Here is a 23,035-nt window from a genome sequence, read left to right on the forward strand (position 1 = left end):
CAATCCTCTGACACTGAGAGAGAATGGAGGTCACTCACCCTCTTGGCTGTAGTCAGAGCCAGGAGGAGAACCGTCTTGAGGGAGAGCATTTTCAAAGAAACGCTCTCTAGTGGTTCAAAAGGAGCCTGACTCAGGCCCTTCAACACCACCTCCAAGTCCCAAGACGGAAAGAGGGGTCTAGAGGAGCCATTGCCCCTCAAGACCGCTGCCATAAACTGGACCACCCAAGGATGTTGCGAGGGCTTGGTCCCACCAAACCATTGATGGCTAGGGTTGGGGGCGGTAACCGCCGTACCGCCGTACCGCGGTATACCGAGGCATCAGGGTCCTTACCGCGGTCAAAATAGTCTATTTTTTATTGAAAACAAGCGAGTTTTAAAACGGGGGAGAGGCGAGGACCGCATGCGCTCCATGCCGCTCTGCTCTGGGCCGCGTACCACAGGTTTGGAACGTCTATGGTTTGGAAGCCACATACGTCACTCGACTCGGAGACACAGTCTACACACAGCAGCAGCCTCGTAGTAGGGAGCACGGAGAAGCGTAAACTTTCTCTGACTGTAATCCACACAACACAAGTACGTTAATACATACCTTGTGTTGTGGCAGTAGTACCTTGTGGCATTTTGTTTTTTATTCATACGGATTACAGGCGGAGCGCGGACCGCGTGGACTAAAACCGAAAATGAAACTATCTTTTACTTTTCCCACCGCGACCGCGTCGCGCCGACTCGCCCGTTGTGCCCCGTCGCCGATTTTATAACCTTTTCTGTCAAGTCTTGTCACTAAAACCTGTATATATCAGCACTCAATCGCTGCGATTTCAGACGTGAGTTAATCACTGTACACGATCTGATTACCCGTCTCCGTCTCTTCTGGTTTGTTCACACACAGAAGTCTGTGTCTTAAAAGCCCAAGTAGCTACCGTTACTATGGTAACCCGACAGTGCAGATCTAAAAGCTCAGAACGCGTCGCGGATGCGACGTGTTGTGAGCTTGTAGATCTGCTCCTTTCAAAGCCAAACCTGCTGTGTACTGTGGAAGTATAACTCGGGCAGTCAGGCTGTGGAGAGGCGACTTTTGGGAAGACGATTGCAATATTTTGGCTTATCGCCGAACCTTAATTAATAGATACGGGGGTGCGGTAATTACCGCAATACCGGCGGTAAATGGGAAGACGGTAATCGTGGTAACAAAATGTCGATACCGCCCCACGCCTATTGATGGCAGGCGTTAATGGCAGCCTAGTACCCTCTGAACGTAGAGGGTTTCCTGCCCTTGAGCAGGAGATCTTGCAGGAACTCAAGAAGATCCTGAGGTGAAGCCGAGACTGGGTCCACAGGCGGAAGCCTAGCCTGACACCAGTCCTCAAAGACTCCCCATTTCCCAGCATACGCCACAGTCGTAGAGCCCGCTCTAGACTTCTGCATGGTGTCGTAGAAAGGCCTGCTGCACTCAGCTTCTCCCTCTCACAGGCCAGACCCACAGGTCTAGGCGCTGCGGGTCTGGACTCTTGATGGAAGGTTTCCTGACCCGCTTGGCACACTAAGTCTTGCCTGAGAGGAAGTGGCGCAGGTTCTGCGTACAGGAGTGGTGTGATCACTGATCTCCAGACTCCTAACTTCGGTGCCACCAGAAGCACCTTCAGAGCGTACCTCCTCACCCTTTCTAGGGTCGGGAGGATGAGGTCCAATGGGGGTAAGGCGTAGAGAAGTCCCGCCGGCCACAAAGACATGTAAAAAAGAAATATATATATATAAATGTAAAATTGTTACATGTTGACTGACCCAATAAAGTATTTAAAAAAAATGCAGCATACAACATGCAGTGATGAGTCCTGAAAGGCAAATTTGTTATGAATCTCAGAGCTGCATGATAAATGGGATCCAATTTGGCCAAAGTGGAGGCACAAGCAAACCTATAAATGGTGTCCCCATAATTCAGCTGGGACAAGAACAAGCCATTTACCAATCGTTTGCGAGAGGAGCAAGCAAAACAGGCCTTCAGCCTGTAGAAAAAACCTAAAGTGAATTTAAGCTTCTTTCCTAGAGCATCAGTATGAAATTTAAAGTTGAGATGTTTATCCAGCCAGAAACCTAGATATTTATAACGCTCCACCCATTCAATGGGGGTACCATCTAGAGTTGAGATATTTACTGTTATTGGATACGCTCTTGGAGTGAACAGCATAGCCTTTGTTTTGTTACCATTTAACAACAATGTGTTTCTTCTCAACTCATGCTGCAATGAGATGAAATCAGAAGACAAATCATTTACAGCCAGCTCAAGCGTAGGCGGCTAGGCGCACAGGTGTACAGAACCGTGTCGGGTTAGGGTTAGGGTCCAATCTCTCCTGATTGGATTGAATTGTTGTCCCACTTGAAAATGTGTTTCCTGTTGACTTAAGAGCTGAAGTGTCAGGGGGGCCTGATTATGGATCCCACTGGGAAAGATGGATGGAAACGGCATAGAGCGCTCGTTTTCACAGTTATTGTCCACGACATTCCAAGCGGCGCGAAGGCCAGCGGACCTTGGTCCTGCTCTTCGCGCCCGAGCGCCGCAGGCCCGAGTGCCCGCGAAGAGCGGGCCGTGCGGCCGGTGGAGCGCCGCGCGAATGCAATCGTTCTATTTTACGGCCTGGCCAAGCGCACGATAAACGCAATGATAATTGGGTTTTGGTTCACCTTGTGCGGTCCAAGTGACTACAACGGAGCACTCCCTACGTCCGGTTCAGCCAATCACAAGCTTCAAAAATGAGTCTGGGGCGTGGGGCGTGGTTATCCATCTTTCCCAGTGGGATCCATAATCACGCGTCAGGGAGACCCCGGATACTGGACAAACACTGCAGCAATTATTACTATGAGAATATAGAACTCAACCAACCACTTGTTATTGTGGGTTGTGTAATTTTTTTTATTTCTGCCTCTTGGCCAGGTCACACTCGAAAAAGAGATCATGTCTCAATGTGTTTTTATCTGGTTAAATAAAGGTTAAATAAAAAATAAATAAAAATAAATTCGCCTGAAAGGCGAGAATACTATGTTATCTTCATTATTTATACAGTGAGTTCCGCCGCAGACAGTACAAAGGCAGGGCCCTTAGCCAATGAGGTGCAATTGAGGTGTGGAAAATCTGGGAGTGGTGTTAGCTGGAGTATTGGTTGAGCTTCACATGACAGTTAGCACACTGTAGAATATAGCCACGAGCGAGCCCAACACTGTTTCGTAGGAACAGTATTTCTAGTTCTAAATGGAGGTGTCACCTAAACCTAACCTAAACCCTAACCCTAACCTCAGTGGGGGCATTTCTGAATGGGGATGTTTCTAAGTGGGGTTGTTTCTGAATGGAGGTCTGCCCCCACCATGGGCACACACAGCGTGCACGGAGCTATCGAAAATCAGGTAAATAAATAACATGGAGTTTATTATGGCACTCAGTTGCTCATCGTCCAGGATTCTGGACATCTTTGGGCTCCCGACCCACTGGCCGACACTAGGAAGACCTGAGAACTAATATGTGTACATTTACTTACAATCACATTTTTATTTGAGGATGTTAAGTCCTGTAATTATTTAGGTTTTGGTACTTTGATTTATGTTTGTATGTACACAATCCCATCGTTTATACATGCTTCAACAAAACATCATATTGTTGAGAGTGGCAGGAATGTTGAGACATACAACTTCTCTCTTTGACCTCACCAACTGGTGTTTTTTTTTTTTTTTTTTTTCACAAAAGGCAAAAGACGAAAACTAAGGAGATTTTCTCTATAATTTTAGTTTTTTTTATTTAGTTTTGTAAACACACAATACCGTTTCAGTTAGTTTTAAGTTTTCTTTAAAAAGCTTTTTTTTTTTTTTTTTTTTTCAGTTAACTAAAATGTTTTTCCATTCTAGTTTTGTTTTTTTTAGTTAGTTTTCGTTTACTATAGTAACCTTGGTGTGCGTGTGCCTGTGCGTTCCCAGACATCCGCTCCATGGGGCTGAAGAAGGGCATGTTCTTCAACCCCGACCCCTACCTGAAGATGTCCATCCAACCGGGCAAGAGGAGCGGTCTGCCCAAGTTCACCCACCACGGCCAGGAGAGACGCTCCGCCATCATCTCCAACACCACCAACCCTGTGTGGCATGGAGAGGTACACACACACTCATCCATCCATCTTCAGCCGCTTATCCGGAATCGGGTCGCGGGGGCAATGGCGTCAGTTCAGAAAAAGGTAAGGTATGGCAACATGACTGGTGTCGCGCGTGCAAGAAGTCATGTTGCCATACCTTAGCAACAGGCATGATACATTTATTTTAAGAAGTACCTTCTATTTTTCCTCCCAAAATATCTATGGTTTCTTGGGCTGGATATGGCAGTCTGGAACAGTTGTTCAAGTGCAGCTAAACTTGGCATGTTAGTAAACGTGCCACAATTAACAATAATGAATTGCACCTGTGCAGCTGACCTGCGGAACCTGGGAATATACTATTCTGTCAAGATGGGGAGAATACAAGTGTGGAGAATATAATTATAATACCTTGTTACATTTCGCATTTGTAGTTATTTTAATGTAATTTAACAACATAACCAGCACAGACAAAGAGACATTCATGGATTTATATTTTAAAGTAACTTGTATTCTCCCCCCCAGGGTATGGCAGCTGCATACCCCTGCCATACCCAATCGACGGGGGTAAAAGTTCCAGCTGAGACCTCCAGATTTCCTTACCCTGAGCAACTTCCTCCACTCCCTCAGGGAGTATACCGAGGCGTTCCCAAGCCAGTTTGGAGATATAATCCCTCCATCTGGTCTTTGGTCTGCCACGGGGTCTCCTCCCAGTGGGATGTGCATCGAGGACCTTCCTAGGAAGGCGCTTGGGGGGCATCCGTACTAGATGCCCCGAACCACCTAAGCTGACTCCTTTCCAAGTGTAGGAGCAGCGGTTCTACTCCAAGTCTCTCTCGGGTGACTGAACTTCTCACCCTATCACTAAGGGAGATACCAGCCACCCGTCTGAGGAAACCCATTTCGGCCGCTTGCACCCGCGACCTTATACTTTCGGTCATGACCCACACTTCATGACCATAGGTGAGAGTAGGAACGAAGATTGCTCGGTAGACAGAGAGCTTTGCCTTCCGGTGCAGTCCCTAAATCGCACATTGGTGAAGAAAAACACACTCATCTAGTTCTGTATATCGTCGCTGTCGGGTGGAAACCTTGTACGTCCAAAACCGTTCGTTTTGTATTTATCATTTTAAAAATGATTTAACCTAGTGAAAACAGCCGATCTTCAAGCACACAACGCCTCGCACCGCGAGGCGTTGTGTGCTTGTAGATCTGCTGTTTTCACTACTTTTGTACTTTGATTGATTGATTGAAGACTTTATTAGAAGTTTGCATAGGAAAAGGTACAGTTTCATGACGGTACAGTTCACTGGTACAAGGTCTACTAAAAGGAGATCCATGAAAAGACTAAGCTTATTTCCACTGGAAACCATTGAAGTATCTCATATAACATTGAATGACAGACAAATAGAACACAGTACTATGCAGTAGATATGTAAAGAAAAACAAAAAAGAAAACAGTAAGTATAAACAAACAGTATATACAAAGAAGGGGCAGGGGAGGGTAGGGTTGGGCTAGGTTAGTTTTTTACCAGTTGCGAACGGCTGCTGCCTGTAAGTGATTTTTCAGGGCAATTTTAAAGGATGCTAGTGATCCACACTCCTTTATGACCTTCGGTAAGGCTTTCCACATTTTGGTGGTATAGCAGAAAAAAGAGTTTGACCCTTTGTTGGTTTTGACTCTGGGTTGAAAGTGATCTGTGGCGCTGCCTCTGGTGTTGTGCGACGGTCCTTGTATGATGATGCAGGGCTTTACTTTGTGAAAAACTTACACAATTGAAACTTGGAGATACGAGGTTTCTGCCCGACAGTGACGATATGTCTGTGTGTGTCACTCTCTCTCTCTCGCTCGCTCGCTGTCTGTCGGTGTGGTTGTTTGTTTGCATTCTCTGTAGGCCAGTTAATCTAAGCAAAAAAAGGGCCTGACCCAAAAAAATATGCAGTAGTAATGGTTCAAGGTTTTTTTATGATCCTTAGGGTCATCCAAAAAACATGTTAAAAGTTTCCCGTTATATTCTTAGTGGATCAAGGTGAATTCAGGGGGTTTAAGTTTGGGTCCCTTCACTTACTATACAGGAAAAAAAGACGCCCCAAAAAATCTGCTTTAAGTAGCATGTGAGGGGTCTAACTAGGGTTTTTTCATGATTCTGAATCCATTCCAAGGATTTGTTTTGCACAAAAAAACATTCCTCAGGCTTAAAACTAACCCCCAAAACTATGGTTAAGTGATGAGTCATCACTTTTCTGGGGTCAGCTCAGTTTTGTTGTGACCCTTTTTAGCACGAGGAATGTTTTTCGTGCAAAAGAAATGCTTGCAATTGATTGATTGATTGAAGACTTTATTAGAAGTTTGCATAGGAAAAGGTACAGTTTCATGACGGTACAGTTCACTGGTACTAAAAGGAGATCCATGAAAAGACTACGCTTATTTCCACAGGAAACCATTAAAGTATCTCATATAACATTGAATGACAGACGAATAGAACACAGTACTATGCAGTAGATATGTAAGGAAAATAAAATGAAAGAACAAAAAAAGAAAACAGTAGGTCTAAAACAGAAAGCATATGCAGAGAAGGGGCAGGGGAGGGTAGGGCTGGGTTAGGTTTGTTTTTTTACAAGTTGCGAACAGCTGCTGCCTGTAAGTGGTTTTTCAGGGCAATTTTAAAGGATGCTAGTGATCCACACTCCTTTATGGCCTTCGGTAAGGCTTTCCACATTTTGGTCGTATAGCAGAAGAACGAGTTTGACCCTTTGTTGGTTTTGACTCTGGGTTGGAAGTGATCTGTGGCACTGCCTCTGGTGTTGCAATGGATTCAGGGGTCTTTGGGGGTCTTTTTTCCTGTATAGTAAGTGAAGGGACCCAAACTTGAAACCCCTAAATTCACCTTGATCCACTAATAATGGGACATTTTTAACATGTTTTTGGATGACCCTAAGGATCATAAAAAACCTTGAACCATTACTATTGCAATTTATTTTGGGTCAAACCTCAGATTGACTAGCCTCCTATCTGTCTGTCCGTTTCTCTCTGTCTGTCTATCTCTGTCTGACTCTTTGTCTGTGTCTGTCTGACTCTTTGTCTGTGTGTGTGTGTGTGTGTGTGTGTGTGTGTGTGTGTGTGTGTGTGTGTGTGTGTGTGTGTGTGTGTGTGTGTGTGTGTGTGTGTGTGTGTGTGTGTGTGTGTGTGTGTGTGTGTGTGTGTGTGTGTGTGTGTGTGTAGAAGTACACCTTCGTAGCCTTGATGACAGACGTGTTGCAGATTGAGGTGAAGGATAAGTTTGCTAAGAGTCGGCCAATCATCAAGCGCTTTCTGGGTCAGCTGACCATCCCCATGCAGCGTCTCTTAGAGGGACCTACAGCTGAGTGAGTACGCACACACGCATGCATGCACGCACGCACGCACACACACACACACACACACACACACGTTGCGAGGCGAGGCGTTGTGAGCATGTAGATCGTTATATTTTCAATATATATTGAAAATATATTTTATATTAATAATATTGTCTCTAATATTTGACAATCTGGCCAATGTTTCATTTGTCATTTTAGAAGTATTAAAAATGTGTTACTTTAGAAATGTGCATAATTTGGGGGGAGTCCCGACCCACAGGTTGAGAACCACTGATCGTGTGTGTGTGTGTGTGTGTGTGTGTGTGTGTGTGTGTGTGTGTGTGTGTGTGTGTGTGTGTGTGTGTGTGTGTGTGTGTGTGTGTGCGTGTGCGCGCGCGTGCGTGTGCAGGGACCAGCCAGTCAGCTACGGTCTATGCCGCCGTCTCCCCACGGACCATGTAAGTGGGCAGCTGCAGTTCCGAGTGGCCATCACCTCTACAGGACATGAAGGTGTGTGTGTGTTTATTTCTACTAGTGACCGACCGATATCGGCCACCGATATATCGGTATGCACCGATATGCACCGATATAACCAATATAACTTTTTTTAGTGAAAGTTAGGTAGCACAAGTTAGTCTGAGCGTTTCAGGCAAAAATCGTGCACTTTATGAAAGAAGCATGACGTTTGGCACACAGTTAGAACATGCCATATGGAACATTTTTGGCTATAGGGACATCGCAGATTTGTCTTGGGAAACTTGTGGGAGCCAATCAAAGTTGGGCTCTTATAGACTTTACTATAGAGTAAAATAATACTAAAAATAAATATGCTTTAAGTAGCATGTGAGGGGTCAAAGTAGGTGTTTTTCGGGATTCTGAATCCAATGCAAGCATTTGTTTTGCACGAAAAACATTCCTTTCCGAGAAACGACCGCCACAAAACTGTGAGAAGTGATGACTCATCACTAAACCATAGTTTTACGGGGTCCGTTTTTAGCCCAGGGAATGTTTTTCCTGCAAAACAAATGCTTGCATTGGATTCAGAATCCCGAAAAACACCTAGTTTGACCCCTCACATGCTACTTAAAGCATATTTATATTTTGTATTATTTTACTCTATAGTAAAGTCTATGAAAGCCCAACTTTGATTGGCTCCCACACGTTTCCCAAGACAAATCTGCGATGTCCCTATAGCCAAAAATATCCATATGGCATTTTCTAACTGTGCCAAATGTCATGCTTCTTTCATAAAGTGCACGATTCCATCAAAATACTGCCCGAAACGCCTGGACTAAGTATGGTTTGTGCGATATGAAATGTGAACTTACCATAATCACAGTAATCCTTAATCATATTCCATCATATTCAAGGTCTTTAGGAGAGAAATTAGTTTTAGCGTGAATGGTTAGAACAAAGTGTTAAGCTGGAGTGCGGCCTTAGACTCTAACACAGTGGTTCTCAAATGTTTTTGTTTGCAGTACCACCTTATACTGATTTCTGAAGCCGAGTACCCCCTTCCCCTGACTGCAGCATTTTGCTTAGAGAAATGTACATCAAAAGTCCAGTTCCCATGCCAATGTTCAAAATAAAACTGCATAATGGCAAATAAACATTGCTTTCTATTCAATAACAATTGTACTAGTCAAGGTATTGATGTCATTTGGTTTAACAATTTACATATGAGCAGGTTCACAAAAAGTCTCTCAATGTTTTATCATTTACAATACATGTTCCCATTTTCAGTTTTCTTCTCATGTACCCCCTGCAGTACCCCTGCGTACCTTAGGGGTACACGTACCCCCATTTGAGAAACACTGCCCTAACAGATCGGTGTCTTCATTCAACTATCTTATTCACAGACTGCAGTGTACACTTGTAGAGACACATATTTTATATACTTTCAGGATAAAAAAAAAAAAAAGAAAACAGTTTCCTTTTGCTTGTTGTTTTACTCATGGTTTGTTTTTCTACTGCGTGATGTTGTGTTGACATTGCTTGTTTGAGGCAGCTGTGAAACACATTGTAACTTTGATTTAAAAATAAGGTTTATTATTAGCTTGTCGTGCGTGCGTGTGTGTGTGTGTGTGTGTGTGTGTGTGTGTGTGTGTACACACCCAGACACGCGATGAAGCAATTTCTCATTTTGCCAGAACACTTTTATCTTCCTCCAGCTGCCAACCTCCATTTCTTTTTCCGGATGCTTTGTTGTTAGCAATGTTATTCCTGTGTGTGGAGGCCAAATCAAAGTGCTGAAATGTAGTTCCAGGTCTTTGAACATCTCCCAGAACAGTCAAAGTCATGTCACCCCTCCACTTTCTTCCCCTCTCTGCCCCCCCCCCCCCCCCCCCCATCCAGACACGTGCACACATAGACATCAAAGGGGGGCTTGAGCCCCTGCCCTTTTACCCATCTGTAAAAAGTAGGGGTGTAACGATACATTTTAACAACGATACGATACATGGTTAATGATACGATACATGGACGATATTGGTTCATTCATGGCGATACGATTCGATTCAATGATTTAAAATCGATATAATAACTATTTATCAAAGAAATTAAATCTGTGTAAAACATGTAAAAAATCTATTATTATGGAAGTACATGCTATGATTATCTAGCAAGTACATGGACATTATATGCATTTCAAAACATATGGACAAACCCGCACCTTGACATGAACACAGAGATTACACACATTTATCGATAGACCAAGAGTAGCTATATGGAAGGTAATTAGACCCCTCTTTTCCATTTTCCCTCTTAAAATAGCTCAGTTCAAGGCACAAATACTTAGTTTCCATAAAATCAATTATTTGCATTGCAAAATGATTAGATACCGATTACCACATTTTAAAACGATACGATACGATACAAAGCCAAAACGGTACAATATTTTGCTTTTGCAAACGATATAGTACATCATTGCAAATTAAAATCGATTTTTTCGATTCAGTTACTATATCGTTACACCCCTAGTAAAAAGTGCCCTCTCAAGACCATGAATGCAGTTTTCACTATGGTGAAAGAAATGCAAATGCCCTCTTTCCATGCCATACCTGAAGGCAGCATTCAAGAGAATTGCCTTGTCCAAACTCCCCTGAACTTGAATGCAGCGTCTTATGTTGAAATAATTGCCCTCTCTGTGTAGAAGTCAAGCATCAAAAATAGCCGACCTCCAAGCTCACAACGCGTCGCAGCGCGACGCGTTTTGAGCTTGGAGGTCTGCTATTTTCGATATTTTCTCCAAAAGGCCCTTTTAGAAATTTCAGCCCCTGCCTCTCAAGCATTCTCTACACGTCCCTGCCCCCCCATCCACCACTCTCTCTGCGTTTTTAAGTTCCTAATGTTTGAATGAATGGACCATTGTAAGTTCTTTGAGTTTGCAATATGCTTAGAAAAGTGCTTTAAAATTGCAATCCATTATAGAAACTTGCTACTATTGTTTCTTGTGTCTTTGTCTTTTTCAACTGTTCTCGACACTTTATATATATATATTTTTTTTTACTTAGTTTGCTCTGTATGGTTGATTCTTCTTTCTTGTTTGTTTTTGTCGCTCGGCTGTACACAACAGTCCTTTTTCTTTTCCTTACTGTCCTGTAAGTTGTAACCTTAACTGCTGTGCTGCCTCTGGGTGACTGAATTTCCCCCTTGGGATAATAAAGCTATCTATCTATCTATCTATCTATCTATCTATCTGTTTCTCGCCCTTCTCATCTCCCCTGCCTCCCCTGTCTCCTCTGACAGAGGCCTCCCCCGACGCGATGGGGACCATCTTGGGGGCCGGCGTCAACGGAGACCCCGGGAGCCCCTCGGACGACGAAGACCTCCCCCAGCCGCCGCCGCCGTCGTCCTCCCACGCTCCCCGCAGCCCCTCCCCCACGGGCTCCGACGAAGGCTCCCTATTGGTCAACGGGGCAGCCTCTTGTTACGGCGAGGATGCAGCGTGGCGCGGGCCCGACCACGCGAGAGGAGGTCAGGGCTTTTGTTTGATTGATTATTTTATTGGACAAAAATGGAGAACAATAGTAAGTATAGTCAATACAATTGAAATGTAGTGCAGTACAAGTACAGTTATACACCCTGCCTAAAAGGAACATCCCAAATAAGACCTTTTACCTTTTAAGTATGTTTTTTTTACGTTGAAAGCCCTCCGTATTTAATTCATGGACATAATAAATAGCAAGCAAAGAAAATATTCAATAATATCGCAGTTATAAAAACACTATGTACAGGATAGGGGTGCTCACTTCTCGCCTGTCTATGGAAGAAGTGATAACTACCTCCTTCTCTGGCCTCCTGAAAGGTGAGTTTTCAGGGCAGTTTTGAAGGATGCTTTAAGGGAGGTAGTCAAGGGAATTCCACACCTGGGTGGCAGTGTTGTAGAAGGAGTATTTACCCATATTTGAAGCAGTGAAAGCCGCTTCCAAGGAGTGGCTTTGTCTGTCCAGTACATGTTTTTTTGAGGATTCCCATAGATTCCCAAGGAGTGGCTTTGTCTGTCCCGTACATGTCCCGTGCATGCAGAATTGAGGATTGGTCAAGCTTCACATGACAATTTGACAAAATCATTCATTCATTCAGAATTCATAAAAATATAGAACTAAAGCACATAGAAAGTATAGATCTAGAACACAGAATGTATAGATCTAGAACACAGATTTCATAGCTCTAGAACACATAGAATAAAAATTCACCGCTTCACTTCGAAACCGAGGTTTGATTTTTGTCTTATGGGTTTGTGTTATCAGATCATCAGGGCTTGGATCATCGCGTGGCTCTGGGAGGAGGCCACACCCGCCGGCAGGTGTCGCTGAACGACTACCTGGACGCCATCGAGTCCCCCGCCAGGGGCCCCAGCGGTGGCGAGCTGCTGCTGGCGGCGCCCTCGCCCTCGAAGCTCCGGTCCAGCTTCCCGACGGACACGCGGCTCAACGCCATGCTCCACATCGACTCCGACGAGGACGAGGAGGCGGCGGCGGGCCAGCCGAGGGACCACCAGGCGCGCGCGAGGGAGCCCCAGCAGCGGGCCGGCGGCGAGCTAGCCAGTAGCGCGCAGGCGACGGCCGGGACGCGTTCCGCGCAAGGAAACGAGGGTTCGAAAGCAGAGGAGGAGCAGGAATCCGGTAGGCATAGGGACGCTAAGCGACGTTATCGTTTATCGTGATAAAAAAAACAGCTCACGATAATCGTATCGCGGAGATTTAATTTATCGTGATATCGTCCTCCGTCATGCACTGGGATCAATTCACCTTTTATTTGCCGAGCTGCATATCCGGTACCACTTAAACTCTCTATTGGTAAAACGTACTTAATAATATACGTACTCGATACAGTCTTTCTTTCACTCTCTACCAAATCTCTGCCAAAAAAATAGCCGATATACAAGCTCACAATGCGCCGCGGTGCGACGCGTTGTGAGCTTGTAGATCTGCTATTATTTGACGCATGTTCCGCCACCAGGATAATGGATGTTGGGGATATTTTGATTATCGCGATAATATCGTAAATCGCAACGTAATCGTGACATGAAACGTTCATATCGTCCCATCCCTAGAATCCGGGGGTGGAGCCAAAGCAGAGGCGGGACCGTCGGACGGCGACAGTGCCGGGATCGACGCCGGGGCCGAGGCCGCCGCGTTCGAAGGCCGGGACGAGGCCGGGGACGGAGCTGAGACCGGGGGCCAAGCGGAGGCAGGGAGTTCGACCTCGGACGAGGCCGCAGCTGGCGGTGAGTCTAGGGCAGGGGTTCCCAAACTTTTTTGTCTCAGGACACCCCAGAAATATTTTTTTTAATCCGAGGCACCCCTACATTATAATTTTCACTCCCAGCACCTTATATTTATAGCATATCGTCGTTGTTGGGTGGAAACCTTGTGTCCAAAACCTTTCTTTTTGTATCTATAAAATGTACTAAACTAGTGAAAACAGCCGATCTACAAGAGGCGTTGTGTGCTTGTAGATCGGCTGTTTTCACTAGTTTTTTTGCGACAGGTTTCTGCCTGACAGTGGCGATATTTTAGTCATTATGTTGCGAGGAAAACATTGAGATAATAGCCATTTTGGTTAGAACTGACTGAAAATAACTTTGTACTTCAAGTTTTAAAAGATACTAAATATTTCTTCAAGTGTCCAAATAAATTCCAAATATTATCAAATGATCTCGCGGCAACCCTGGACTGCCGTCGTGGCACCCCAGGGTGCCCCGTCACCCACTTTGAAAACCCCTGGTCTAGGGCTGCGAATATTTGGGTATCCCAAGATTCGATTCAGAATAGATTCTTGGGGTCACGATTCGTTTTTTTTTTTTAGATTCTTTCAAATCCAAACGATTCGATTCATAAACGATTATTTTCCCATTTAAAAACGATTCTCGATTCAAAACGATCCTCGATTCAATTCATAGGATATCAGGATCTACTCCAGTCTGCTGGCATGAAAGCAGAGTACCTTTTACGTAGCTTTTATAATTGTAAAGGTTTTATCAACTTAAAAAGTCGTAATAAAAAAATCATCAAAAAAAATAAAAATCATAACAATCATAATATCTAATAAATAATATCTAATAAAAAAACGATTTTGGGAAAATGAGAATCGATTCTGAATCACATCATGTTAGAAACGCGATTTGAGTTCGAATCGATTTTTTTCCTGCACCCCTAGGTGAGTCCACGGTGGGTCTCGCCGCCGGAGGCCAAGACGAGTCCTCGGATGTCGCCGGCGCGGAGGAGGTCCGCGGGTCGAGCTCCCGCTCCTCGCGGCGGCCTCCAGCGCCAGAGGGCCAGCAGAGGGCAGCAGAGGAAGCCGCCGGCGGAGAGTGCACGTGCCAGGGCCAGAGGAGTCCCCTGGCGCCAAACCAGGAGGCCATGAGCGCGTCCACGTTCACCGGTTCTCATCTTCCGCCCATTCAGGTGAGTGGGCCACTCCCCTTTAAAACCCATCTAGGGGACTGAGTTACTAGGGCCCAAGGTGGAGGGGGCCTTAACATTTTGTACGCCAAACTCGTTCAGTAACGAGACAAGGCCACTGGAGGTCGCTGTGCCAACACTCAGTTGTCTCGTCCAGAGACGAGACAAAGGGTTAACTTTGTTACATGCAGCTGCATGCATGGTGAGTGCCCTGTGAGAGACGCTGGTGCATATGTCATAACGTGACGCGCACAGAAGCAAAATGGAGCGTCTATGCTGCATAGACTTCTATTCTATGCTGAAACATAAAAACAGCTTTATCTCTGAATAAGGTGCAAAGAACGCATGGGAAGCAGAGATCTGCTTGTTTTCACGGCGACACTATACCGTGATGGTCGGCCCCGGTTTGGATTTTAGTTTCGCGAGCATTTGTAAACAAACGGATCTTCTTCCTCAATTGTCAGTGGACACTCACGTGCACACGCACGAAGCTTCCAAGGCTCTTCAAAATAAAGCGTAAGTGAACGGCGGCACCAGCAACAGCTAGAAATGTTAGAAACCTTGGCGGCCATTGTGTTAATTATTTTATACTTTAGCTATTGAAAAATAGCAGATATACAAGCTCGCAGCGCGGCACAGAGTGCCGCGCTGCGAGCTTGTATATCTGCTATTTTTCAATAGTTAAAGCATTCAGAATTTGTTGCGACACACCGGCTTGCCTGTCCTCTTCTCTCTTTACTAGAGCCAGACAGGTTTGGCCGTTATGTCGGCCATTATTTAACTCTTTTGACGGCATGGATATCTGCAATTTAGCTGGAGAAGTTTTGCATGCGTTTTTCCACTTTCTTAGAATGTAGTTTTTGTTTTAAAATATCAGTCAACCATCGGAAATCAAAGTGTTAGGACTCGCAATCGGACAACAAAATCTTAGCTTCAGGCCATGTTCAGACGACAACGCTCTGTAGAGAAAACGGCGAGGTCCCGGGACATCGTCGTTGCGTTTTGCTTTTCATCCAGCGTTCATATGAAGCCGCATCAGATCATGAAATGATGCATTGTCCATGTAATTTCGCTAGCTGGCGGTGACCTACGGATAGACGATTCTACTTCCTTGTTTACCATTCACCATGGTAACGTGGCTGCAGTAGGCTGTATGCGAGCCAAGACATCACATGTGTTGTCGTTTCTTGCGTTTGTGTTGTTCACACGGTGGCGCGAGGGGAGACCGTTGTCAACTTTTCCACCCACAATTAGCCCTTCACTATGCCCCTCCCAATAAGCTTTTGTCCAATGCTAGCTTAGAATATGCCCCTCCCAAAAAGCTTTTGTCTAATGCTAGCTTAGAATAACTTCCTGCTTGCCAAGGCTGGGAGGGGCATAGTGAAGGGCTAATTCCAGTCTCACTTCGTTCCGTTTTCAACTCCCGCAAAATGCTGTTGTCGTCTGAACGGAAGGCATGTCTGACTTTTCATTCCGCGGAATTCTCGTTGCAACGTCGCAGTGTAAACGGCGCCTCAGGCTCTACTCTTTAGCTATCCTTGCTTCACCTCAGTTCAACTTGCATGTGCCCTTCTCCCCTTACCTATCCTTTCCTTCACCTTGCCTCTGCCCTCCCCTGCTGTCCTCAAGGAGGTGGACACCAGAGAGGACATGGCTCCCAAGGCAGAAGAGGAAGGTGCAGAGTCGTCGAGCAGTGAGGCCAACGGACCAATAGCAGCAGCCGCTTCGGCCAGGAGGAACGTCACTGACCCAAACAGAGGGACTGCTGAAGTTGGTAAGTGAAAATGCGTGTGTGTGTGTGTGTGTGTGTGTGTGTGTGTGTGTGTGTGTGTTAGGGCATTCACCAAATATTCGAATATCAAAGTCACTATTCGACGTTGTTCACCGAAGTCGAATATTCGCTTATATTTAGAGGTGAACCGATTGATCGGTTCCGATATCAGATCGGCCGATCAAGGCCATATCGGTTTTGATCGGTGTTTCCATAATTGGATCAAAGCGAGCCGATCAAGGGATTGAAGCAAAAGGGACGTTGACGTTCGATTCACGTGCGCGTTGTGCATGCGTGCTTCTGACGAAGGAGAGCTCTGTTCTCCTCTCTTCTCTTGTGTGTGTGTGTGTGTGTGTGTGTGTGTGTGTGTGTGTGTGTGTGTGCGTGCGTGCGTGCGGCTCCATGTTCACTTCTGTCTGTGAGCCACTTAATCCCCCCCCTCCTCCCACACCACACACAGACATGCACCGAAGAAAGGGGGACAGAGTGAGATGAAAGTTGTTTGTTTTAAACATATTGGATACACCATTGGAATAGTAGCCTACTTCTACCTTTGTAGGTGTTGACTTCTCAAAGTAAAATCCACGATTTGAGTGATCAGATGAATGCGTTTTCAGCTGTGTTGGGTTAACGAGGCTCCGCTCGTGTCTCTCTCTCTCTCTCTCTCTTTGGGTTAACGAGGCTCCGCTCGTGTCTCTCTCTCTCTCTCTCTCTCTCTCTCTTTGGGTTAACGAGGCTCCGCTCGTCTCTCTCTCTCTCTCTCTCTCTCTCTCTCTCTCTCTCTCTCTGCGACGTGAGAGAAGAGAGAGAGGCTGTAACGTTGATGTTAAACTTAATTCCAAAAAACATAATTCCAAAGTCATTGGAGGACAACAGTTGGAGGTAGTTGTTGTCGATCTAAGGATAACGTTTGTAGTTCCCTTATATAGTTTAAAACAGTCATTTCCACAGGTGCTAACCGTTAGCACTAGATGTAAGGAGGATGACGCGTTGCCATTTAGTTTCTGCGACAGAAACAAGCAAACAGGTCTATAAAAAGTGTTGCCATATCCTGTTTTTTCCAGCAAACAGGTCTATAAAAATAAAAAACTGGGAAGGTCAGTCAAACAGAAATGTTGTTGTCTGATATTGTTTAAGAACAGTGGTTCTCAAACATTTTCATGCCAAGAGCAAGGACCCCAAATATGTATATAGTGTACAGAAAATCTTAAGGGCCTATTTGGCCTATTATTGTTGCTATTAACCATTATAGCCAAATAACCTTGAAAATAATGAAGGATAGACAATATTGCCACTGTCTTTATGAGAAAACCTTTTTGTTTTGTTTTTCTTGAGGAGGAATTTTCCTAGGACTAAAATGATTTACGATAATATATCATATTGAGAATCGAATCAAATCATGACCTTAAAATATAAAGTTGAATTGAATTAATATATACAATGTCAATGTTGTGTAAGAGGAATCATTAAATATATAAATGCTCCGACAGTGACACAATAGAAGAATTTATGGATTTCACGCTGTGATCGATCGGTAATATCGGTGGTAATATCGGTGCTTTGATCGATCGGTAATATCGGTATCGGCAGATATTGATTCCAGCTGATCGGTGATCGGTATCGGCCCCAAAAAACCTGATCGGTGCATCTCTACTTATATTATTTGATTGTTTTCTCTTTAAAAATATATATAGTTTATAAAACTTGGCTACTAGATAGGAAGTCATAAAAATGAGTTGTCAGTGCCCCTGGTGGATGAATTTGTTAATGCTCTATACCAGGGGTTCTCAAACCTTTTTAGGCTGTGACCCCCAAAATAAACATATTTGAACCCTACAAGCACTTGGAATTGTAGGTATTACATTTAATGTGACTCGGTTCCGCAGATAAATATTGTGAAAATAGCAGATCTACATGCTTGAATATTTGACTATTCGAATACTTTGAGGTTGAATAATTTGAATACTAAAAATCACTATTCGTGAATGCCCTAGTGTGTGTGTGTATGTGTGTGTGTGTGTGTGTGTGTGTGTGTGTGTGTGTGTGTGTGTGTGTGTGTGTGTGTGTGTGTGTGTGTGTGTGTGTGTGCGTGTGAGTGCGCGTGTGCGCGTGTTCTACCTGTTTAATAACCAAATACCACTACGTATGTATGGCTGATCAACTCTTCACTAAACGCTCCAACACACCAGGCATTGTAACGTTATAACTCGTTCAACACTGTTGTTGCTATAGTTGTGGTATGGCCCATAGAGTATATGAGAGAGAGAGAGAGAGAGTGCTCAGTGGCGTTTTGAAATATGCGGAAGTAGCTGAATTCTGGTGCATTGTGGGTGAATCCAGGTGCATTGTGGGGGAAATTGGCAACTGTGTAGTTGCCAAATTTTTTGACGTCGAGACGTAATTACGTCACAAACGTCCATTGAACCCCATAGCAGACCCCAGCGGCGCGCTCTTTTGCTCGTGCATCTATTTTTCACCCCACCTGCAGTTCCAGCTTTGAGCTTCAATATGTACAAGCCGTTCTGGGGGCATGGTATGGCCAGACACTAGCGTGTTTTCACCCATTTAGAACGGGTACACATTATTGTGTATCATTGTTTTATGCTTTAACTATTGAAAAATAGCAGATATACAAGCTCACAACGTGGCACCGAGTGCCGCGCTGCTGCGGCTGCATTTCTGATAATTTGCTTCCTATTTTCAAATAAGCTTTATGGAAACGCAACTAATGACTCATATACATCTGAGAAATCACCCATAAATGAAGCATCTTCATGGTAAAGGGAGGAGAAAATCACATCATATCACACATTCACTTTCCCATAACACTACCCATTTTTTTTTTTTTTTTTTTTCCATCTATGTGGGTGTGAGGTTACAGTGTCATTTATATTTACCAACACACAGGAGGGGATCTAACACAGACACAGACAAGGAAGGATAAAATGTATGCACTTACCATCGTCTGCATGTATTCAGTATTAACTATTATATCGTATGCAGTTTTGTACAACAATACTATAGTATTGTAAAAAAAAAAAAGACAAACAAAATACATTTAATCTCAGGAGTAGGGCTGCAACCATCGATTATTTTCTTGACGATTATTCAATCGGTTACTTTTTCGATTAATTGAAAAAATCTAAGAAAATAAATTCTAAATCAACAGATCAACTTAAGTGGTATTTAATTGCGCGATTTTCTGCATAAATAATGAAAAAAACCAGATCTAAATATATAAACTCACGTCTCAATGTGACACGTAAATCTGTAATTTCATGAATTTCTTGGAGTTGTTGTGAAACTTTGTTTGGTTAAATGATTGATTATTATCTATCATTTTAAATAGATGATAAATCGATTAGTTCAATTAAAGTGAACATTTGTAACTCAAATATTTGCTTCTGATACAGAATATTTTGAGACAGGGGTCAGCAGTCAAATACATATCATTCTAGGGGTCCTTGACAAGAAAGAGTTTGAGAACCACTGACATAGAAACATAGGTTTTTGAAAAAACCTTAGAAGGATTCAAAAGACGCTTATAGAATCGGGTCAAAATCGGGTCAAAATTCAAATGTTCACGATTTTTCAAAAATAACAGATTTACAATCTCACAGCGTGGCACTCGGTGCCGCGCTGCGAGCTTGTATATCTGCTTTTTTTCAATAGTTAAAGCATAAAATAATGATACACAATATAGTGTACCCGTTCTAAATGGGTTAAAGCATTCAATAAATCTAGGCCTAAATGGATGAACTGTTGCACCCCTACTCAGGAGCGACAGCTGGCAGGAGGGAGGAGGAGGAGGAGGATGAGGAGGGAGGGGAGGTGTGGAGGAGGCGCTCCATGCGCATGATGATGCAGGCTGCTGGGGGCGTGTCTATTAACCTGGAAGAAGGAGGAGCTAGACAGACGGGTCATCAGGGACCAGAAGGAGAGTCAGGTGAGCTGAGAGGCTGAGGTAGATCAGTGGTTCTCAAAGTGGCGCCACCCGGGACCCCCAGGGGTCCCCAGCTAAATCATTGATGAAGAGGAACTAAACAGACTCTTTGGCGAGCTTTTCCACAGAGAACCGAGTTGGTTCTGAATATTATCAAATTATCTCGCGGCACCCCTGGACTGCCGTCACGGCACCCCAGGGTGCCCCTGGATTAATAGATGAAAGGTTAATGTACAGTGATTACAGTCATTATAGACTGGTTCCTGGTACACTACATTATCCCACTTATTACACATCCACTTACAGGCAAGGCACGTTAATTCGTGGAGCCCATTTCAACATCAAGGCAATCCAAAGCGCTTTACATAACAATAAAACAATACCAATAAAAAGAAGAAAATAAATAGGTGAATAAGAATAAAATTGCAGTGTGGAAGAATTATTTAAAAAGATCCCAAAAAAAGGCAGCGACAAACATCATTTTTTGTTTTGATTAACCCATTAAAACCAGGAAAGCGTCTCATTTTCGATTTTAGCCATATTTAATATTTTGTTTATTAAAAAATTGCAGATATCTGAGATCAGAGATCTGCTGTTTTTGAAAAGTCTTGCAAATGTGTACAAATCTTTGAATATATATATTCTTTTAAAGCAAACATTTTCAACTCAAATCTTTGCTTCTGGGGGTCCCTGGGACAAAATATTTGGGGTTTGATATTTGGGGATGGGGGCCCGTGGGAAGATGCACTCATTTTCTTCCAGCTATATGGTGCATAAAAGATGAACATTGCTTCTTCATGTTTGGTTCTCATTCTGGGGACTTCCGAGACTGCAGATGACCTGAAGCGGTCCTGAAGCGATATGAAAATGTCATATCACGATTATTGTGACAAAAGAAACTGCTTCACGATATTATCACGATAATCAAAATCCATTATCCTGGGGCCGAACATTTGCCAAAAAATAGCAGATCTACAAGCTCACAACGCGACATTTGATAGCGAGTTAAAAAAAGACGGTATCAAGTACGTATATTATAGTACCTTTAACCAATTATAGAAGGTTTAAGTGGTACCGGATATGCGTCTCAGCAAACAAAAGGTGAATTGATCCCAGTGCATGACGGAGGACGATATCACGATAAATTAAATCTCCACGATACAATGAATTGATGAAATGAATTGATCCCAGTGCATGACGGAGGACGATATCACGATAAATTAAATCAAGAGTGTTTTTTTATCACGATAAAATCGCCTATCGTCCCATCCCTACTATTAGGCGCAAAATAACTCATTTTACAATGATATCATCAGCTTCCATGCTGCCACTTCCATAGCAACATGAACAAAGGCAGAAATAACAGACCGCAGACTGCCTTGACTGACGAATCAGAGTCCAGTTTTCAACAAAGCTACGTAATAATACTAGATGATGGATAGTGAATAATGTTCCGAGCTGTTATGTGGTGTTGAGTGTATCGCAAGGCTCACTGGGTGGAAATCAAGCGAAATGATGTCTAGAGACACAGATTGACAACACAGATGAACAGAAAGACCTGTTTGTCATTATGATATCTGTGTATTAGGGCATTAACGACTTGTGATTTTTGCAAGTCGACTCGACTCAGTAAAAAGTTGAGTTGAAGTCGACTTTATCGTTTGATGACGTCATCACATCACACACGACCCCCCAATTATTTTGGGGGGTCCCCAGATGATTAACTTAATGTGAAACATTGTTTTCTCACTCAACTGTAAACAAACCAACCAACATAAAGTTTAAGTGTATAGAGGTTATCTTCACATTTCTAAAGTGCCAATTTAAGGACTTTTTAATACCTCTAAAATGGCAAATTAAACATTGTCCAAATTGTCAAATATATAGGCAGAAATTGTGAAAATAGACGATCTATCGCGAGGCGTTGTGAGCATGTAGATGTGCTATTTTCACAATAGAAAGTATTATTTTATTTTTTCGACTTACGACTTTTTCTGGTGGCAGTCGACTTGTGTAATGAAGTCGACTGAGTCGACTTGTCGACTTTTTCGTTAATGCCCTACCGTGTGTGTATGTGTACTGTACGTGTGCGTGTGCAGGTGCCACAGCCCAAGCTAATGGTCACCAGTCTGTTCACTCATTGCCGTCAATCCACCAAGACATCAACCGTTACCAGAGAGTGGATGAACCACTGCCGCCCAGTGAGTGCTTGTGTTTTGTGTGTGTGTGTGTGTGTGTGTGTGTGTGTGTTTGTGTATGCTCGTGCGTAGGAAAGATAGGTCCAAGTTAACAAATATCAGTGTGCCACTTAGATCTTATTAGGACTGTCAGGTCGCAGTTACTATCAAAACCTCCTCCGTCTGTATGTCTGTCACACCAACACGTCACACTTTTGCCCCTACTCTTATCTCCGCCACCGTTGCCCCGATCCATGCCAAACTTTGCACACACACTATCCTTGGCTGGCAAACCACAACCTACGCCCCCTGATTTCTCACATGCCCGTCTTCTAGCGCCACCATGAGGTTGCTTTTTGCAGACAACATTATGCGACCTTATCTCCCGATTAGGGAGTCTTACTGGTTTTATCAGCTCTAGGGAAGGGACGATATGATATTATTGTTTTTCGCAAACTTACTTTACGTCCGCGACTGCGCGTGGGTGTGTGTGTGTGTGTGTGTGTGTGTTTGGAAACTTTGCACACACACTCCTTGGAAGGCAACTCACAACCTCCTCCCCCTCATTTCTCACACCATCAACCCGATTCTTGCAAAACAAATTTTTGGACACTACGTACTGCTCCTACATATTTGGCCCTAAAATCACGCAAAGCCGTACACAGTATCTCTAAAGTCATGTCATCAACATGGAACCGTCCCATTTCCCATATTCCCTCCTGATTGGCTACGACTGCCCTCTAAAGTTTGTGTATGTGACGTGACAGTCGCTTATCTCCCGATTAGGGA

General features: G+C 43.9%; 1 protein-coding gene across 1 annotated transcript in view; it reads left to right on the forward strand.

Annotated features, from left to right (window-relative positions):
* LOC308280057 (E3 ubiquitin-protein ligase HECW2-like) overlaps positions 1–23,035 on the forward strand; it is an 84,461-nt gene that overhangs the window by 21,322 nt on the left and 40,104 nt on the right. Inside the window, exons 5-12 of the mRNA XM_080720315.1 lie at positions 3,963–4,132; positions 7,332–7,474; positions 7,857–7,957; positions 11,195–11,422; positions 12,199–12,573; positions 13,005–13,178; positions 14,111–14,358; positions 15,985–16,129. Coding sequence (XP_080576441.1) covers positions 3,963–4,132; positions 7,332–7,474; positions 7,857–7,957; positions 11,195–11,422; positions 12,199–12,573; positions 13,005–13,178; positions 14,111–14,358; positions 15,985–16,129 — 1,584 coding nt within the window. The remainder of the gene's footprint in view (positions 1–3,962; positions 4,133–7,331; positions 7,475–7,856; positions 7,958–11,194; positions 11,423–12,198; positions 12,574–13,004; positions 13,179–14,110; positions 14,359–15,984; positions 16,130–23,035) is intronic.

This window comes from Nannobrachium achirus (genome assembly GCF_963921795.1).
Source record: "Nannobrachium achirus genome assembly, chromosome: 24".
Lineage (NCBI taxonomy): Eukaryota > Metazoa > Chordata > Actinopteri > Myctophiformes > Myctophidae > Nannobrachium > Nannobrachium achirus.